This window comes from Acanthochromis polyacanthus, chromosome 22, assembly GCF_021347895.1.
Source record: "Acanthochromis polyacanthus isolate Apoly-LR-REF ecotype Palm Island chromosome 22, KAUST_Apoly_ChrSc, whole genome shotgun sequence".
NCBI classification, from domain to species: Eukaryota; Metazoa; Chordata; class Actinopteri; family Pomacentridae; genus Acanthochromis; species Acanthochromis polyacanthus.
The window spans coordinates 26,427,450-26,448,111 of record NC_067134.1 but is presented as its reverse complement, the minus strand read 5'-3'; the positions used below and the strand labels follow the sequence as shown (position 1 = coordinate 26,448,111).

General features: G+C 40.8%; 1 protein-coding gene across 1 annotated transcript in view; it reads left to right on the top strand.

Moving 5' to 3' along the window:
- The window catches only part of LOC110960948 (dystrophin-like), a 221,941-nt gene that overhangs the window by 64,645 nt on the left and 136,634 nt on the right, over positions 1-20,662 (top strand). Inside the window, 9 exon segments of the mRNA XM_051943268.1 lie at positions 1,083-1,184; positions 3,160-3,267; positions 3,384-3,563; positions 5,628-5,800; positions 9,885-10,008; positions 11,792-11,870; positions 13,397-13,509; positions 14,962-15,090; positions 20,118-20,310. Coding sequence (XP_051799228.1) covers positions 1,083-1,184; positions 3,160-3,267; positions 3,384-3,563; positions 5,628-5,800; positions 9,885-10,008; positions 11,792-11,870; positions 13,397-13,509; positions 14,962-15,090; positions 20,118-20,310 — 1,201 coding nt within the window.

Sequence of the window (20,662 nt, the reverse complement as noted above, 5' to 3'; positions counted from 1 at the left end):
TAAGGTAAAGCCTGTGACATGCACGAAGAGGAAATGAGGAAATTTAGATAATTTGATGTGACAGGGACTATTCCTAAGGGAGAAAAAGGTTTGGGGAGCACCGTATTAAAGTAAGCTGCTCTGTACTGAAAGCAGATTTGCTGAAAATGAGAATCTCTCATCCTGAACTTTAGTCATCAAATCACTCTAAAAAGTAAAAAAAAAAAAAAAGAAGTCATTTGCACGGTTGCTGTGAATGTCCTGAATTATCCACACTGATGCTGCATGCAGAAGTATTACCACACTTAATGTCATCATAGACCTAACGCAGACGTTTTTCTGCTAAGCTGAGGTTCAGCCTGCTTTGTTTCCTGCTGATAAGAGAGATGAATAGATGAGACAGAGCAGTGTGTGCTGGAAGGTAAAACTGCAAATACGAGGTGGTTTCCCAGGTTTCTCCCTGATGTTGAAGTGGGACTTGATTTATTACAGACCATTCATCCTGAGATTAACCTGCTGAACCTCTCTCTATGTTCGTCTGTATACACTTGGTTGTTTCTTCTTCTTGGTTTAGTGTGTAGAGGCAGATCTATCCATCCATCCATCCATCGGGGTTGCTTTGGCTGAGTTTATAGCTTTTGAAAATGTGCAAAAATTGATCCACAGTCGTCCAAAATATGACGCATAATTCAAAATGGCCGACTTCCTGTTGTATTTTAGGCATGGTTGTCAATAAAAATATCTATCTATCTATCTATCTATCTATCTAACCATCCTTCCATCCATCCATCCATCCATTCATCATCCATCATCATCCACCCATCCATCCATCCATCCACCCATCCATCCACCCACCCATCCATCCATCCATCCATCCATCCATCCATCCATCAACCCACCCATCCATCCATCCATCCATCCATCCATCCACCCATCCTCCCATCCATCCATCCATCCACCCATCCATCCACCCATCCATCCATCCATCCATCCATCCATCAACCCACCCATCCATCCATCCATCCATCCATCCATCCATCCATCCATCAACCCATCCATCCATCCATCCATCCATCCATCTAAGACTGTTTGTGTGCCTGCAGGTTCTTGGTGATCGCTGGGCGGCCATTTGTCGGTGGACAGAAGAACGCTGGATTCTGCTTCAGGAGATTCTACTGAAGTGGCAGCACTTCACCAACGAGCAGGTGTATTTGAGTGTGATAATCCAGATCGTGTCTACTCCCACATCTGTACTCTCTAAAAGAAATGGTGTGCTGAAACAAACTTCACATCATTTATGTCAGGCAGATCAGCTTGATTATGTGCATGGGTCACTGGTGTATTGACACTCAGCACACATTTTTAGAGGCTCCTGAGGATTGTAAAAGTTAGGCTGGGCGTCTTTATTCTCCTCAGGACATGTAGCCATTATTGGTCCAAATGGTTTCCTGGTTAGATTTCAAAGGGTTAAACTACAAGCTTTAAGGACACTGAACTCATTGCGATACTAACCAAACAGGTTTTGATAATGTCTGTTTTCTTGAAACTCCAAATCTCTGGAGGGTTTTAACTCTCCAACAGTGAGACTGTGTTTGTTTCTTCGAACAGTAATTTAATGAGTTTACCAGACTCTTTATTCATTCTAATCATTTTTTTCAGATTCAGAAAACTTTATTTGCCCCCAGGGAGCAATTAAAAAAGGCACGTAGAGCAGCCAGTGCAACAATGACTGAAAAAACAAGAAATTAGACATAAATAACATAAATAAAGAAATAGGGATGCTTTTGCTGTGGACATACTGACAAACATGAATGACCTACACGTGAAGCTACAAGGGAAAGATCAGTTTGTGCAGGAAAAATGTGAGAATCCTTCAAAGCCAAGTGGACTGTACTCTCAGGACAAATATCAAGCGAATCATTTGCTCATTTCCCCACATTATGAAGTGATGAACACCTCCGATCTATCCTGAGAATTACCACAGTCAAAACTGACACCAGACTTTGATGCACAGACAAAAAATGGTGACCAACAACACTGTTCCCGCTGAAAATGAGTGCAAATTTTCTTTACTTTTTTGTTTCCCCCCCTGGGATTGATAATGGATGCATGTTTTTTTCATTTAGTATTTCTGGGCCACAGTTGGCTTTGTATTTGGGCTGCATGTGATGAAAATGTGGACATCAGGGGCCTTTTTGCTCAAGTGCTTCAGTCCCACAGACAAGTCCAGACTGATCACTCTGACACGTCCATAAGAACTGCGTTTCATTTGATTAATTATTCAGAACATAAGGAAATGCACTGGCTTTAATTTCCCCCATCCTCTGGTTAAATGCTTGTTCAAGTACCACCACATTCTCTGGTTGCAAATGAACTGTCTCAGGGCTGATAACGGGAACATTACCACAGTGATCCGCTGTAAACTGAGAATGCTGCTCAGAGAGCTGTATCAAATGGAGACCACTGCTCTCCTTCGGTCTCCTCGTTCTCTTTCCTGCTTTTTTTCTGCTTACTTCACACCTCCTGTCCTCTACTGCTCTTGTTTTCTTTGCTTTCTTTTCTTCTTCTCATCTATCCAGTTTGATTTCTCTTGTCTCTTCCTTGCTTCTTGATCCTCTTCATCTTTCTTATTTCGTCTCCTCTTTTTCTTTATTCTTCCACCTCCCTATCCTTCTTGTTTCCCATCCCTCCTACATGTTCTTTTCTTTATTGTCATGTTCTGTTTTCTCTCCTTTCCATCCCCCTCCTCTGCTCTCCTCTCTCCCTTTTTGCTTCTTCTCTTTACCCTTTTTCTCCAGTTACTTTTTCGTTTTCTCCTGTCTTCTCACCTATTGTCCTTTTCTGTTTTGTTCTTTCCTGTCCTGTCCCCTCATCTTATCTCCTCTATCCTCCCCTCCTCTACTTTCCTCATTCCCTCTCCTTACATCCACTTCTCTCCTCTCCACCTTTCTATGATCCTTACTTCCCTATTACTTTCCTTTACTTGTTTCTTGTCTTTCTCCTTATCTGTCGTCTTTATTGTCTTCAGTTTCCTCTTCATTTTCCCGTAACCTTCTTTATATTCCTCTTCTTTTTCATCTCCTTTCCCTCATCTTTCTTCTCCTTTATTTTCTTCCCTTGCCTTTCTCCTTTGATCCACTCCTTTTCTCATTTTTTAATCCTTCTTTCTGCTCTTCACAGTGTTTGTTTGACTCCTGGTTGACCCAGAAGGAGGAGCTGGTTCGCTCCATTCGGACGTCCAACCTTAAAGACCAGGCAGAGATGGTGGCCTGCTTACGCCGTCTCGCTGTGAGTCTTAGTGCACCAGAGCTACAACATAAACGCATACATTAAGCCACTTTAGTGCATCTTCCAGGAAGGCTTACATCCACAGCGTATCTTGTGTGTGTCGTCTTTCCTTCCAGACGGTGAAGGCGGATCTGGAGGTGAAGCGTCCCGCCATGGACAAGCTGTGCTCCATGAGCCAGGACCTGCTGTCCAGCGTCAAGAACAAAGAGGTGGCCAGCAAACTGGAGGCGAGACTGGAGAGCTTCGCCCAGCGCTGGGACCGACTGGCTCAGAGTCTGGAGATCAGCAGCACTCAGGTACGACCACGCATGCTCAGTTACACTGGAAAAAATGCCCCTCTCAAAACAAGAAAAAAAGAACTTATTTCAAGGAACTTTTCCCTTGAAATAAGTGAAAAAAATCTGCCAATATAACAAGCGAAAAATGGCTTGGTAAGATTTCTTGAAGTAATTATTTTGAGCCGTATTTTTATCAGGATTGTCAAGATTAGGTGTCTTATCCCTCCAGTTGTCCTCATTTACGGCACCAAAAAATATTGTTTCCTTGTCTGAAAAAAATAAAAAAAATTCAGCAAAAAAATTCCTCAAATTCATTAAAAAATTGCAAAATCTTCAGTAAGAAGTTCCCTCTAAAAATTTTTTTAAAAAATCCCGAAATTTGACAAGAAATATACTTTTTAAAAAATATATAAAAATTGTAAGTATTTCCAAAAAAATGAATAAAAATCTCCAAAAAAATCCCAAAAATATCTAAAGTGATTCCATATATATCAGTAAAATTTCTAATGTTTTCTTTAAGAACATTCAGAAAAAAATCGGCTCAAAATCGGCGACAAATAGGCTCCAACGGATTTGTTTTGGTGTACTGCAGCAGTGGAGTTACTTGGGCTGGGACTTCAACGCGTTAATTTCGATTAATTAATTAATTACAGAACAAATAGCATGTTTAATCGCAGCTTTCTGGCACACCAGCAACACTGATGGACACTCCAGTCCAGTAGATGGCGGTAATGAACCTAAAATTAAGTCAACTTTATTTGTATAGCACTTACATTTTTATATATTTTATAGCATTTAAACAACAACCAAGAATGGCCAAAGTGCTTTACATGTGGGTTAGCAGGTTCAGCACGGAGTCTATTCATCCTAGAGTCAAAATTTTGAACTGGACCTTTAAAATAAGTGCTTAAAATATGCTCACACAATTTCCACAAATGATGGGATGTCAGGCCGACCAGGTAGGCGACTGCGCTTCAAGCTTGTGATTAGGAACTGGAATTAAAATCAGCTGGAAGTTGGAGTGCGCTGCTGTGATCCTTCCTGCTTTACCAGAAGATTTAAAGCGAAATCCTGGTTGTTCAGAAAAGAGCAGTGATGAAACCGAGCCCCGGTGGAGGATGCTGCTGGGGCACGTAGGACTTACATGTGAATCAATGTTTGTTCTATCAGAGCCAAACAAGTTCACACAAAGATGACTGAGCCGGTCATGCAGGTCTGCGATTGTAGGGTGTTGTTCTAAACTCAGCAGTGCTCACCGCTCTTGGAAGTTTCCCCCTTAAATAAATGGATTCTGCTCAATGTAATTTGGCTTTTTTGACGAGAATCAGCAAGTTTCAAGCTGAAATTTGACCCCTCTTCTTCTGTCATGTTGGATTTACGTGTGGACGACCGTTTCCAAGCCAAGCCACAAATCCTGTCGCCACTCCAAAATGTTCGCCTTCTTGTCTTTGTCTGTTTCTGTGTATGAGCCACAGATGGTAGGGCAGTTAGAAAGCACAGAGAACAGGACTGGCTCACATTCGTCCTGCGGCGGGTCACAAAATCCATCATAAAGTTGCCGCTCTCACTACTTGAACACGTCTGTCTAAGACTTGTCCACTGTAATCAGTCGGATAAATTGCAGATTGACCTCGAAGCACGCGTTTCCATGGCAGCAAGGATGTCCCGGTAGCTGCATTCACTGCCGCTCATCAAACTAATCTGAGGACTTACCTATACACAAGAATGCAATGAATCCGCACACACCTTCCTGTGAGCACACATAAACACGGTTACTCTCTAATTCTGTTTTCTGTGTGTGTGTGTGTCCCAGCTGTCTGAGTACCACTCATCACCACTTATATATACATCTGTGGCCGCTCCACGCACCCCGCCTGACATTGTGGCTGGGATAATGTGCCATTCATGAAATCCATCCTTGACTCATTGCCTCTCAAGGACGCTCTCCCGCTCTGCATGTGTGTGTGCGCAGATGTCAGAGTGCGTTAAGTGGTGATTTGGGATCCGTATGACGCCGGCAGATCCTTGTAAACCGGCGTGGACACCTGCTGTTTGTCTGAATTTTCTTTCTCTCGCATTCAGCTGTCGTCGTCGTCCGTCGGCGCGGCCCAGCAGTCCGAGATGACCCACTCTGTCACGGCGACCGTTACCAAGGTGACGACCAGGGAGAAGGTGGCGGCCGTGCGCCAGACCCGAGAGTCGCCGCCGCCGCAGAAGAAGAGGCAGGTGGTGGTGGATTCCGAGCTCAGGAAAAGGTGGGCGTGCAAACCTTCGCTCGGAGCACGGTTCACGGTTCTGAGGTGTTTTCTAACTTGTGTTAAATATCCAGTTACATGCATCCCTTTCTGCTGTCGTATCTCTGCAGGTAGGTGATGAAATATTGCAGAGGATGATAATGAATACGTGTGACGGTAGCAACAGAGGCTGGAACTTCAGTTAGTAGTGAAGTAGAGAAGCAGGAAGTCTTAGAAGTAGATCTGTTGTGTCCTAGAAGCATTTACCCGAGCACTGTACGTCTGCAAACAGCTGACTCATACTTTACTTCAATACTAATGTTTATGTTGTATAATAGAATCTACACGACCATTCAAAGGTTTGGGGTCACTTATAATGTCCTTATTTTTGAAAGAAAAGCAGTTTTTTTAGTGAAGATAACATTAAATGACTCAGAAATCCAGTCTAGACATTGTTAATGTGGTAAATGACTATTCTTTTAACTTTTGAACAGTAGTGTATATTTTTAGTGTATTTTTTTACTATATTTTACTATATACTCACCATATATTTTTACTGTATTTTTACTATATTTTTACAGTATTTTTAATATTTTTCTATATATTTAATATATTTTTACTGTTTTTTTAAAAAAAAATTCTATATTTTTGCGGTATTTTATTACACTACTGTTCAAAAGTTTGGGGTCACTAAGAAGTGTCCTTTTTTGACAGAAAAGCAGCTTTTTCAATGAAAATAACATTAAATCACTCAAATACAGTCTAGACATTGTTAATGTGGTAAATGACTTTTGAACAGTAGTGTATATTTTTAGTGTATTTTTTACTATATTTTATTCAATTTTTAATGTATTTTTTAATATATTTACTATATATTTTTATTGTATTTTTACAGTATTTTTAAATATTTTTTCTATATATTTAATAAATTTTTGCAGTTTTTTAATTTTTTTTCTATATTTTTACTGTATTTTATTACACTACTGTTCAAAAGTTTGGGGTCACTGAGAAATGTCCTTTTTTGAAAGAAAAGCAGTTTTTTTCAATGAAAATAACATGAAGTTAATCAGAAATACAATCCAGACATTGTTAATGTGCTAAATGACTATTCTTTTGACTTTTGAACAGGAGTGTATATTTTTAGTGTATTTTTTACTATATTTTATTAAATGTTTTATGTATTTTTAGTATATTTTACTATATATTTATTATATATTTTTACTATATTTTTTACAGTATTTTTAATATTTTTTCTATATGTTTAATATATTTTTACTTTTTTTCTAAATTATTTTTAAATATATTTTCACTGTATTTTATTACACTATTCTAGCTGTAAATGTTTCATGGAATATCTCCATAGGGGTACAGAGGAACATTTCCAGCAACCATCACTCCTGTGTTCTAATGCTACATTGTGTTAGCTAATGGTGCTGAAAGGCTCATTGATGATTAGAAAACCCTTGTGCAGTTATGTTAGCACATGGATAAAAGTGGGAGTTTTCATGGAAAACATGGAATTGTCCGGATGACCTCAAACTTTTGAACAGTAGTAAAACAATTCAGAAAACAAAGAGACTGCTGTGGAAGAATGTCATGAAATGTGCCAGACCAGCCATGTCCACAAGAATCATCCACTCAAATGACTGAAGAGCGCTTAAAACAGTAATCATCTAATATTTAGAAAATCCCCTTGCTACTGTTGTGTGACAGAAGAACAAACTCCGTTGGAATAGGTGTCATTTTACTGACATTAGCTGTGTTTTTAGTTTTTTTCCTTCTTCTCCTGATCTTGAGGTTATCACAGATGATAATCAGCCATTTAAAAACCCACAAAGGTTCTTATTTTGCTCGTTTACCGATAGTTCAAGCATGAGGCCCAACACCTTTGGAGCCTGACCAAACTATAGGCTAATATCAGGATATTTGGGTCTCTGCTGCTTTGCTTTTAATCATTCTTTGTATAAATTTTCCAATTTAGGTTTTGAATATCAGCACAGATCCCAACAAAGATCCTATCCAAAGAAAACAAATACGTCAGGGTGAATTCTAGAGTGCAAACACACAAAGGTTTGTGTATTTATTCAGTCAGTCAGGGTTTAATCAAGACGAGCAAGCTATGTTAAAGAGCTATCTTCCTCTATAAATCCTTTAGTTTGTGGACGAGCACTCGCCAATCTCAGAAATATTCTTTTAAAGCTCCATCTTCAAGCTGAAAGTTGACGTTAATTTGTGACCTCTCAGATCAGAATCCTTCCTACCACGTCCTGCTTTTACCGTAGAATCTCATCCTGCCAGTAAAAAGCTCTGTGATTGGCTACAATCTCCTGTCGTGGGCAAGATTCGGACCCTGGAAATGGATCCAGAAGGAGGCGCCGTGGTGGAGTTTCCCGTCAGACCGCCATTACAATTACATTAGTGTGAAATAATGCTGCCCGGCACCACTTTAAGCGACGCTTTCTGCATCAGCGTGCTCGCAACTTGATGCTTTATGTATGTTTTACCATCGACCCAAGATCTCAGGAGCCTCTCTGCAGACACTTAACCCAAAAATGTGAGCGTGCTGACTGTACATGGAAGCAAATGGTGCTGAAAACAAACGCTGGTTATGAGGAGAGACTGTAAGAGGGGATTTACGTCCACACCTTTAGAAGTCAAAAGAGCTGTATTTGCAGGTGCTTGGATTTACGCACGCTTTCTGCTGAGCACACTGGGAAGTTCTGAAGCCTCCAGGAGTCCTGTGCTGCGTCTGCCTCCTGTGTGATCAGTGCTGCAGTCCAGTCTGTTCCCAGCTTCTGTGTACTGTGAAAAGTGCCTTTCAGAAACACCCCGCTTAGCCCCGTGTGTTCAAAACGAGGGAAAACGTGACGCTGTGAAGTCCGCATCAGTCACACCGGAGCCATGAAGAGGCCAAAAAGAAAATCCAGAAACAAATGAAATCTACCTGTTTATAAAGTTATTAAGCACCCAAAGTAAAGAATGGTTTATCCTTCAACAGCAAAGGTCTGGGCATCATCAAAACCAACATGGCTTCCTGATTTTGGACGCATTTGATTACTTTGTCGTTGGGTCAGTATTTAACTGAGGGATTTTTGTCGTCCATGGGATATATCTTGCATGCATTTTATTAAAAGTTAAAAAAAAAACATTTTTTTATGTTCATTATGATCATGTCTTTACAAATTCCATCATTATTTATAATGGAAACAATCACTTATTACTTAAAAAATGACTGGATCTCACTAAAATGTCAACTAAATAGCCGTCCTAGTTTAATACCAACCACCTTCTAATGAGCTAAACAATTATAAAATGAGCTGATTCAGAAATAGCTTTGATTGTGTTCTTTTTATTCAGTTGAGATAATCATGGCAGATGTTTCTTTTTTGGCGATGTATCAAATTTTAGATAGAAAATAACAAATTGTATCATGTTTCTCAAATTTCCAGCTCAAACAGTCATTTACCACATTAACTGATTCATTTAATGTTACCTTCATTGGGGAAAAAGTGATTTTCTTCCACAAATAAGGACATTTCTAAGTGGCCCAAACTTTTGAGCAGTAGTGTCTGCAGAATGCTCCTTCTGCTAAAACATCTGAGAACTTCTTCCATCATTACAGCTCCGTTAAGTCTTCAGTGAGCACAAGCCGGACATGATTTTTACCGTCGTGTTGACTTTAAAGGTTCCAAATTAGAATTTCCTCTTTGTTCATTTTAAATAATTTAATTAAATAGACGCCCAAGACATCGATTGTTGGACTACTTCTCGTCTTTACCCGACTGGAGGTCAGGTGGTAAAGCCGAGTTATGATTAGATGGTTGATTAATTTTAGTTTGTTTGTTTGTTTTTCTCAATTAATTGATTAGTTGTTGTGTTAGAAGATGATTTCCAAATAGTTTTCTGTTCACAACCCAAAGATGTTTAGTTTACCATCATTGAGGAGTCAAAAAATGAGAAAATGTCATATTTAAGGAACTGGAAGGGGAAAATATGGACTTTTTCCCTTAAAAATGCTAAATAACAAATTGTCAAAACGTTTGGTGATTAGTTCAGGAGTAGAGATTTCTGAAAATGGTGATGCTGAGTGTGTGTGCGTCACCAGGTTCGACGTGGACTTTACAGAAGTCCACAGCTACATGACCCGAGGCGAGGCCATCCTGCAGAGCCCGGAGTTCTCGGTGTCACGCAAGGACGGCAGCATCCAGGAGCTGTACGACAAAGTGCAGGTAAAGACGCCGTGTGTGCGTGTGGAAGACAGGCGCCCCGCAGAGCTTAATCCACCGAGACACGGGATGCTGAAACGACAAGTTTCCATCACACAGTTGGGTCATAAATAAATTTTACCTTCCATGCAGCAGTCATACCTGAGAGGGCTTTCTGAGTTGTGATTATGGGTGCAGGATAACGCTGATGTGGCTCAGCGGTGATCAGAAGCAGCACGGGTGTCCATTATGAGAGTGGAGTTTCCAGAGTTTTCGCTACTTTTGCTACAGGATTTGTCCTCTGAAGAATGAGGCACGACAAATACAGAAAACGGAAACAGTAATGAAGAAACAACCATCTGATTGCTGCGTGAGTTAGCTCAGCAGATAAAAGGTAAAACATGAAAGCAACCTGTAACAAAACACAAAAACAGACGATAAATGGAATCTTTCCAAATGACCAAGGGCAACAATTCATACACAAGGCGAGTCAAGGTGCTTTACAGTGGCAAAGAAAGGCATCAGAAAAAGATTTAACATTCCATTTGCTTTCCTTTATAGCATATCAGGCTGCTCATTTGCTTGAAATGCCCAGAAACTCTCAGTCCATGGTTTTGATGCCTTCAGTCAGAATCTACAATGTAAAAAGTCATAAAAATCAGTGGCGGGCCGAGCATTTCACACCTAGGCCTTCAGTGATGCTCCGTCTGAATCAATCCACCCCACAATAACTATTTTATGGCTATAAAAACCTCTTCTGATGCAGACATGCAGTATAAAGAGGCGTTGAATCACAGACAGATAACTCATGAAGCCACGATAAACGCTTTTACTGAAGAAACAAACCCGGGGTGCGCAAGTCTCCGACTGCAGAGACAGCTGCCACACACATAAAAAGCATCAATAAGAACTTCATAAAATCGCAATATTATTTAGGAAAATAGTAACATTTTACTCACCAGAAATTCTAAATATTTGTACACGAAATCCATCCTTCTTTCAAAAACAGTTCAATTACTCTGTCGTACTGTTCACGCAGCTCGCTACAGACGCAGTTCGCTAGCTCTGGCAAGTAAACTCTCTGATGATCCACTCAAAGGGTGCAAATACGCTGACGTCACCGTACGCCAACTCAAAATCTGATTGGTTGAAGCAACAGTTTATTCGACAGTTATTTTCTGCTGGAGGGCCCGCAGAACTGATTCTGAAGGCCTCCAGGCAGATTCCTTTGACTTTAACCCTGCCTAGCAACAAATAATGGATGAAATGTGATTGGCTAAATGTTTTTATATGAAAATACACGTCAGGAAGCAGCACAACCAGAGGAAAAGCTATGAAGGGAAGCGGACAGACTATTTGGAATTATTTAACAAGTATTTATGGACAAAATGTAACAAAGATCAGTCTGTGATTTAGATATTTTTTAGGCCAGCAGAGAAGGCCTTGCAGGCCCTGACGGCCCACCACTGATAAAAATAAAGAAAACCATTAAATGTGAAGATGTGGTAGTGCAGATAAAGTATGTGATAGTACACTTTTGTGCGCCCATAGTTCAGACCTCATTCTGCTTTCTTTTGCTGTAAATGTTGCAGCAGAATAAGATCAGAAGCTGATGAAGCCACAGGGTCTCCTGTTCTGTGAATGCAGAACTCTGTGGAATGGACATTGATTTTTGATTTCTTGGGGGGGGGTGTAATTCTTTCTTAGTCTTAAATCTAAATGTTTCTGCTGTCGTTTTGTTGTTACTTTGCCAGTCTCTCGCCCGCTAACTTCCCATCCCTCCCTCTGCTCGCTCTCTTTGCTTCAGGCCATCGAACGAGAGCGTCCGGAGAAATACCGAAAGCTTCAGGAGGCGACACGGACAGCACAGACCCTGGTCGAGCAGGGTAATGTGCACGCTCACACGCTCATTCACATGCATGCACACACATGCACGCACCCACACCCTGTCTGTCCCCATGGCAACGCCTCCACCTGTCCCACCCTCTTCCCTTGTCTCCATAGAAACACTGACAGAGAGAGGAACAGGCAGAGAGAGAGGAGGAAGGATGCTTCTTCTCGTCTGCCCTCTCCTCTGTCCTTGTGCAACTGGAAACACATAAACGCCACGTTTATACTTTTCGCCTCTCTCTTCAAGCGATTAACCTGCGGCCAGTCAGAATCGACCGCCGCTTACTGATCAGGACTGTGTGAGGAAGTGGGGGAGAGAGAAAAAGCTCGATCTGTTTCATGACATTTTTACTCAGTGCTGTATTTTAATGTGATATAAACTTTCACTGAAATGTTAATACATGATATAATGTTGAAAAATCTGATTCAAACATATCAGTAAGGCACTACAAACACTGTGTCATTAAAGACAGTCAGTATTTGTATTAAAAATCAGTCATTATCACATGTAAAAGCTTGAATTTCTATCATTCCAAATACTTTCTGACACCAACTGATGAGTTTAATCAGTAAAGGTAATTGCTACACTACTTTCATTTCATTTTGCTCCATCAAAAGTACATTTCAGTGATGATATTTTCAGAAAAATGCTTCTGTTTTTACCAAGAGCTGCATGAGAAGATAGGCACCACTCTGATATTAATGACATTTCATTTATTGTCACTTGTTGCAGACACATTTAGCAAATTCTTAAAGTAAAATAGACAAAGCAGCAGGAAAAGGCAACAAGAATTCTACACCGCAGCTTCGGTTCATCAGTAGAATAAGGTTAAATACTGACTTAGCAGGAAAATTAGCTTAGCTTACTAGAGTTTAAAAACTGTAACTACAGGAAAACAACTAGCCTGGCGTAGTCCAACACAAAACCAACAACACAGCTTTTAAGCTTTGCATTTGATGCCTTTTTCACCCATAAGAGATCCAGGAAACCTCGCTCCCCCTCTTTCTAATCTAAGCTAAATGGCTGCTAAGTCTTGCTAATCAATCCAAAGCCTTTCATATCCAACTCTGTGTCTTGTATCATAACACATGCAGAGATAGAAAATGAAACATTCGCTTGGCTTCCAGAGCGACAGCCTACGGTTGTATTCGCTGACCATTACCAGCCAGCTGTGAGCCTCAGGAACTTGAGAACGGCTAATCAAAGTTAGCAGAGAAGCTGTCTCATTAGCTGTATGAGTTGTATTAATTCAGGCAGTGATGGGGGCTTTGCAGTCATTTTTGCTATAGGTTTGTTGATGTTGCATACTTCATTTTTCCAATTTCATCTATGAAATGTATGACTGACAGAATCAAATGCCTTTTTGAGGTAAAGAATAAATAGCTCCCACATTACTGATCCAGCTTCAGTTATCAGGTTTCCCTTTGGAGATGGATGTGGTCTCTCCTCCCCTATACATGACATTCATCAGTTTGTTTTGTGTTGTTGTGTCTGTCCTGTGTGAACTGTGTGCGTGTGCAGAGGGGACTCGTGCTGATGACATTGCACAGGCGGCAGAGCAGCTGAACCAGCGCTGGGTGGGATTCTGTACCCTGTTGGCCGACAGGCTGGCATGGCTGGCTTACCAGACGAAGGTATGAACACTCAGACTGCAGGTAGACACGCACATATGTCCACTCAATATCATGTAAGTGTTACAAAGTCGGGGGTTGGAGAACCCAGGTGCAGACATAACTGACAGACAACCGGGCATAATGAGTAAAAGGGATTTATTAACCAAAATCAAAACTACTGCAAACAAAGAACCCGAATGAGGGAGTAAAGTCAAATGGTAGGAAACAATAAAGCTAAGGGAAAGAACTCGCACACAAGGGAACTAGAAACTGAGGAAGCGAACAGGCTTTGGTCCATGCAAAAACAACAAAATCCAAAAGGGTTAAATCTACAAAGGGAGGGAAAGCAGAGAAGTCCATAAAACTGGTGCAGTCCAGAGGTGTAGGGATAGTGGGGGTGCAGAGTCTGAAACAGTGTGAGAATCCAACAATGAGCAGGGAAAGGGCAGAGCTTGAATAGCAGAGGAGGGGACCAGGTGAATGGAGCTGAGCTGATTACAGCAGCTGACTAGCCTTGCCGCGCTAGACCCATGTTCTGAAGGCACAAGGGTCTAGGACCGCTCGACAGGGAGGGAGGCGGGCTAAAAGGTTGTCTTTCAAATCCCTCTGCAGCAATTGGGTAGGTATACAACCAATCAACACAACGAATAGGCTGACGTAGTTCCTAGAGCGCCGGATTGTGGCTAAGTCCCATTAGCTTCCCAACCAGCGGAGCCAACTGGTATATTAAGGATTTGCCATATCCCGTCGGCATAAGTCCAAATACGTCTTTCTTCTCAATGAAACACTTCAGTGCCGTCCTTTGTTTATCTTTCAAGTTGAATTTTAGCTTCAAATCTTTAAGGGCTGTGGCCAAAGCTGAGTCGAAAGATAATTGTTTATTGTTTCCGGTTGTTTCTGTCAGAATCGTCGCTCCTCTGTCGTCACTTAGTTACGCCCGCCTTCTGACTCTACACTTCATGGTGATTGGTCCGGCCAGTTTTAGGAGAATCCAGCCTCGAGGCTTATGGAGGGTAACTAGACCCACCCTGGCAGAGAATTAAATTTGTTGCCGTGGGTTGTCTAGCGCGGCTAGGCTAGTCTAGCAGCTGACAGCAATCAGCCGACAGGGTGCAGCAGACAGGGGGAGCCAGAGGAACAAGACAGCTCGGGAGGAAAAAAAGGGAAAAGGGCAGGAACTGGGTGGGGATCATAACAGTAAGTTGATGATGTCTGAAGAAGCTCCTCAGATATACAGAGCCAATATATTATTGAGGGACTTTTGAAATCCATGGGATGTATCTTGCATACATTTTTATTAAAAGTAAAACAACAACTCTGCTCTCCATTTGTTACTTTCGGATTATCAGTGTGAAAGGTCTGCTCATTCTGGACTTGTCTCGGAGGGCGTTTGTGAAATAAGGCAGATGTTGCGTGGGTGTTTGCTTGTGTCTGTGTGAATTGATCCCTTTTTTTTTCTTATTGTGTGTGCAGGTGCTGGCCTTCTATAGCTTGTATGAGCAGTGTGAGCAGGCGGTGGACAGCAGTGAGAACTGGCTCAAAGTCCAGGCGCCTCCAGCATCTGAACCAGAGCCGCTCAAAGTGCAGCTGGATCGATGCCGGGTGAGTGAAGGAACACGTTCCACGCCTAACTGTGTCCACGATGAGCCGCCACTCTGATAAACTTTTAATTTTTTTTGCACAGAGAAAGTCAATCTCAGTCTGCCCTCTCCACAAATATTTTTTTTCTTCCTCATTTCTTCACTTTATCTTCTTGGAGTCTCTTTATTTATTTGGCTTGTTTGAATTTATGTGTCTTTCCATGCACCCATTTGTCACAGCCCTTTTCTGTAAGTATTTTTGTCCTTAGAAAACACTTAAACCAAGTAGTGGAAGAAGCACTCAGATCTTAATAAAAGTAGAACTGGGTTATTGCATCTCAAATCGTCTTCTGCTCGGCCAAAAAACGTTTTTTTTTTTTTAATCATAAACTGTGGCTATTTAAATGGTATCTGTAAAAAAATACACTGAATTAAAGTCCCAGTCGACCTACTTCTAAGACATTTTGTCACACACTGAAGTCTGCGGCTGTGTTTGGGTAACAATATCTCAGGAGCTTTTATCATCACAGCATTGATTCATGATCTTCAGTATCAGACAAGTGGATGAAATATGAAAAAAAAGTTGAATAAATTAAGCTGTTTTGAAAAGTTGCATCTTTTAGCAGACATTAACGACAACAAAAAAAAAAAAATCAAAAGCAGTATTTATTTAACCATACACCCCCTGTCAAAAGTTTTAGGACACTTTCTCATTCAAATAACTTAGAAACTGTCCTAAAACTTTTGTAGTTGCGTGTCACAATAAAGTAAAACATGTAGAACAGCTTGTGTATTACTTTACAGAGGTCTGAAGTTTCAAAATGGTTTTCTAAATACGACTAAGAACATTTTCCCTTTACTTGCACGTCTTTTTCATTTTTGGAAACCTTTTATATTCACTGTATTCATGTATTTACTGGAGAAGAGCTACCATAAACAAGCACTAACTTTCTACACATTTTGTAACATTAGTCCTGAAGGTAAAGTTTATTTATTCATCTATTGTGATCCTATCAAATAGTTTCCACACTGATTAGAAGAGTACATTTCACAGTAAAGTCTTCAGATTACCATTAAATGTTCGTCAGTCCATTAAAGTCTCCACCATCACAGCAGATCTATATCTTTGGTTATTATTATATTCTGATCGTGTCTCTTTAATGACCTAATGAAGTGTTGAATCTCAAAGAAATTAAACACACAACAACTACGTGACCCGTTCATGGCTACAAAATAAAATATATTTAAAATGATATTTGCAGTTATATTTTTAGAGCAGTTTTGAAACTCTGTGCCTCTTTTTAGTATTTCATATTAAAAATATTTTCTAGTTTTTTTGTTTTGTATTATTGTGACATGCTATTACATATTGGGCCTGTCATGGCGGCTTAATTATTATTATTATTTTTCATATTTTAACTTTATTTTTATACTTTTATTTGCTTTTTTCACATGTATTTTAACCAGAACCTTCCTGAAATATTGTAGTCCAACATATATAAAATAATATATGAAAAATACACCCCCTGTCAAAAGTTTTAGGACACTTTCTCATTCAAATAAAGTAGAACCTGTCCTACAACTTTTGACAGGGGGTGTATCTACCAAATTTGGTACACATATGGAGCACATCAGGCTGAACAAAAAAGTCAGTGACAGCCACATTCCAAACCCAACAGGAAGTGAGCTTTTTTGCGTTGAATGTCAGATTTTGCCCATTTTTCATGTTTTTCTAGAGCAAACTCCTCCTAGGGGGAAACTCCAATTCACCTCAAATTGGGCCAGTACATACAGGAGGCCTTAATGATCCAAAGTTATTAAAATCTTTTTCCAAAGTCAAAGGGCGTGTCCGTGGCGGCCTCTGGAATTTTGATCCTTCACCATGAAATTTCAAATGCTGTGTAAATGCCCTGAACATGCTCCAATCTGCCTGAAACTTTACATGTATGACCAGAGTCCTGCCCTGATCACATCCATATGATGAAATACACCCCCTGTCAAAAGGAGGACAGGTTCTACTTTATGTGAATGAGACAGTGTCCTAAAACCTTTGACAGGGGGTGTAAATATATCTGTATTTTGAAAAGTATTTGATGCAGTACATCAAACTAAAATTCCACAAATGTCTTTATAAATATCCTTATTTTATGTCAGAAAATTTTCAGGGAAGTCAGAGATAGTCGGGCAGAAATTCTCCTAAAAATGTGACGATTTGAGATGAAGGACCCTGATAATCTTGGAAAGATACGCTCAATTCAAACCGATTAAAGAACTAAAATATTGTTAGTGAAATATAGTCAAAGTGGCCAACTACAGAATATTATACACACATTATAGTACTGGATTATGATTATTTATGCCTTGAAGTGTGAGTCTTTTTAACAGGTGGCTTTCCACTGTTTAAACTCTGTGGAAGGCATGCGATGATGAAATGTTCACAGCAGTTTTAACAGCAGTAAGACGTCCTGTCCGTGACATTAATTAGCTTTCTAGGCACCTCTACTAAGGGGCCGTTTACACGAGGACGCTTGCAGGTAAAAACATCAAAATATTTCAACAAAACGCCCTATTGTTTATACGAGGACGGCGTTTTGGGGGCTTAAAAACGCAAAAATTTGAAACCGGCCTCCAGAGCGGAAAAGTAGAAAACGCTCCGCCGTTACGTTTCCGTCTAAACAGCAAAACGCGAAACTTTGCCGAGATCTGACCACGTCGTGTACGCAATTACGACACATACGTGCGCCGGTGCTTTGGTTTGCCGGCCGGTACAAGGACGTAAACAACGATGTGTGATTATTTCCATCCTTCGTACCTTCAACAACTCTGGCAGCTCTATGTACACTACAAGAGTCGTACCAACAAACGTGCAGAATCTGTACAGATTCCATTCATGAACATTTACCGCGGCGGAGATCCGAAAAGGGAGATAGTACGCATGTGCGTAGACATGGCGGAGTTTTATCACAACGCCACCCATCTGCCTGGCATGCATATCCAATCGAATTCCACACACTATAGATTCACCGTATATACGCAGATTTCCTTCAAAACCGCTCGTCTAAACGTGAAATGACAAGATGCCACTTTTGCGTTTTCTGTTAGGATGGTCCTCGTGTAAACGGCCCCTAAAACTCCAGCTCCACTCCAGGACAGAACCGGTATTCCTGGTGAGATTGTTGAGTCTTTAAGCTGACTTGATCCTGCCGTTCCAGTACACTACCTGGATCACCACCGGCACATAAAACAGCTGCAGCAGTGAAAGATCTTAATTTAAACGAACACACACAAATGACCAGCGCTTCCATTCATTTGTTTAGGCTAATGGCTAACTCAGCTGGGTCTTTATTGTGCTTGTAGAAGTTCAGACAGGACGCTTCACCATATATTTAGTATTTTGTGTTTGGCGGTTAATCTGTTCGAGTGGCGCTCTGGAAAAATCTAAGCAACACAGAGATCACAAACCCCCCCTGGCAGAACCAGAGATTCACAACCTTTAAACGAATAGGAAACCAACTTCAATGAGCCACGTGATACAAACTGCAGTTTACACGGCTTTAGGGCACAATTAGGAAGCATCTGTGTTCTGCAGAGCCACAAATATGAGAAGCAACCATCCCTCTGGCTCTTCTCTTCCTCCACAAGTTAGGAGGTGTGACTCTGAATGAGCAGTTCAGGTTTACGGCTTGTTGAGATGTCATGACAGGAGCTCCCAGCTGCCTCCTCGTCCTCTCTGCCGCTGACTGAGCGGAGTGGATGCAGAGAGGAGCTCGTTATTAACTCCAGAGATGTGATGTTGAACCTTTAAAGGAGGAGGAGACATATGCAGGTTTAATATACAAAAAATGTGGAATTATGTTCGGACTAAGCCTCACTCTGATTTCACAGTTTATGTTTTTATCACATCTTCTCCTCTGATCATTAATTAGGACTTTCATAGCTTCAGTCTCAATGTCTTTTCTTCAGATAAATTCTGGCAGATAAATGCATACTGAAGACCTTTTCCCAGGTCTCTTGTAACATTTACCAACCATCCAGGACTCTACGCTCGTCTAGCCACACCTCCTTAGTTATCCCCAGGGCAAGATATAAAAAGTGTGGTGACCGCTCTTTTGCCGTTCTTGGCCCGAAGCTTTGGAACTCTCTTCCATCGCACTTACAGTCCATTTCTGAACTAAATGTTTTTAAATGTCGTCTGAAAACACACTTGTTCCGTGTAGCGTTTAGCTTCTTCTAGAACTGTGTGTTTCTTAAAATGCTTTTACTTATTTTATTTTACTCTGTTAAGCGCCTTGTGCTCCTTTTGGCTGTTGGAAGGCGCTTTATAAATAAAATTTGATTGATTGATTGATTGAACGTTAATGTGAAGGCGTTTCCAAACTTTTGACTGTTAGTGTAAGTCAGAGTGAAGCATTTAAAGTCGTCTGGAGGCTGAATCTGTCATAAACTTGGACGGACACAGCTGTTATTTCAACTGGAAGACACAGTAGTCTTCAGCCAGACGTGATAAGCCTGTTTCTTCTACCTGTTTGTGAAATAAAAGACGCATTATATTAAAAACTGTAAATTTGCCAGTATTGTTACAGTAAATAAATATGATAATAATAATGCACCACTCAGTGACAGAAAGCTTGACAGACAGCAACAGTGACTGATAATATACGCACACTGACACAAACTACTGCCTTTTTGCTAACAAGTGCAGTGATTACTCTCCCTCGTTGTCCTCTGTGCAGTTTGGGAAATACTGTATTTCAGTTTTTGCTGAGCTGGTCCAATTTCCTGCTTGACTTCTTGTTCATTTGCACTTGAAACTATGTTTAAACATTTCTGTAAAATAAAACTGATGAAGTAGAAGGTTAATGGAACGGAACTTTAAAAATGAGGAAAAGAAAGATACTTTCCCAGAGGTCAGTTTTTATTGGACTAGTTCAGTCGATTTTATTCCCCACAGACGTAATCTCTAAGCTGGAGGAGTTGGTGAGTGCGATGGGTTAAAACTCTCTGTCCTCCTCCATGAACTGACCCTCTTCCCGCTCCTCGTCTCGGCAGGAGGAGGTGGCTCGCCTGGCGTCCCTGCAGCCCCAGGTGGACCTCCTGGAGAAGCGTCTGAAGGAGCTGAAGGAGGAGAAGGAAGGCGAGGAAGACCCTTCAGCCTTCCTGGACGCCGACATCAACGCCTTCAAAGAGCACTACCAGAACGTCCTGGAGGACCTGAGGGCCAGAGAGAGGCGGCTGCAGCTGGGTGAGAGAGAAGAAATGCTGATTTAATGCAGCTCATTTAGTGTTTGCTATAAATAGTATGGGATATGTAATTTATATGTACAACTGTAAAGACTGTTGACATTTTGGTGGCAGTTTTGAGTTTTCCTGAGACTCCTAAAACAAAAAAAATACACGTTTCTGTCTCTGTGCATTTTAGTTCACTCATGTATTTTTTTATAGACTTTCTATAGATATGAAGTCAAAATATAAATACAGTAATTATTAGCACTGCTTTTAGCCATTTTAACCTCAACTAGGCCCTTTTGGAAACCATCCACAAGCTTCTGTTTGCGTCTTTGACCACTGCTCTTGATGGAATTGGTGCAATTCAA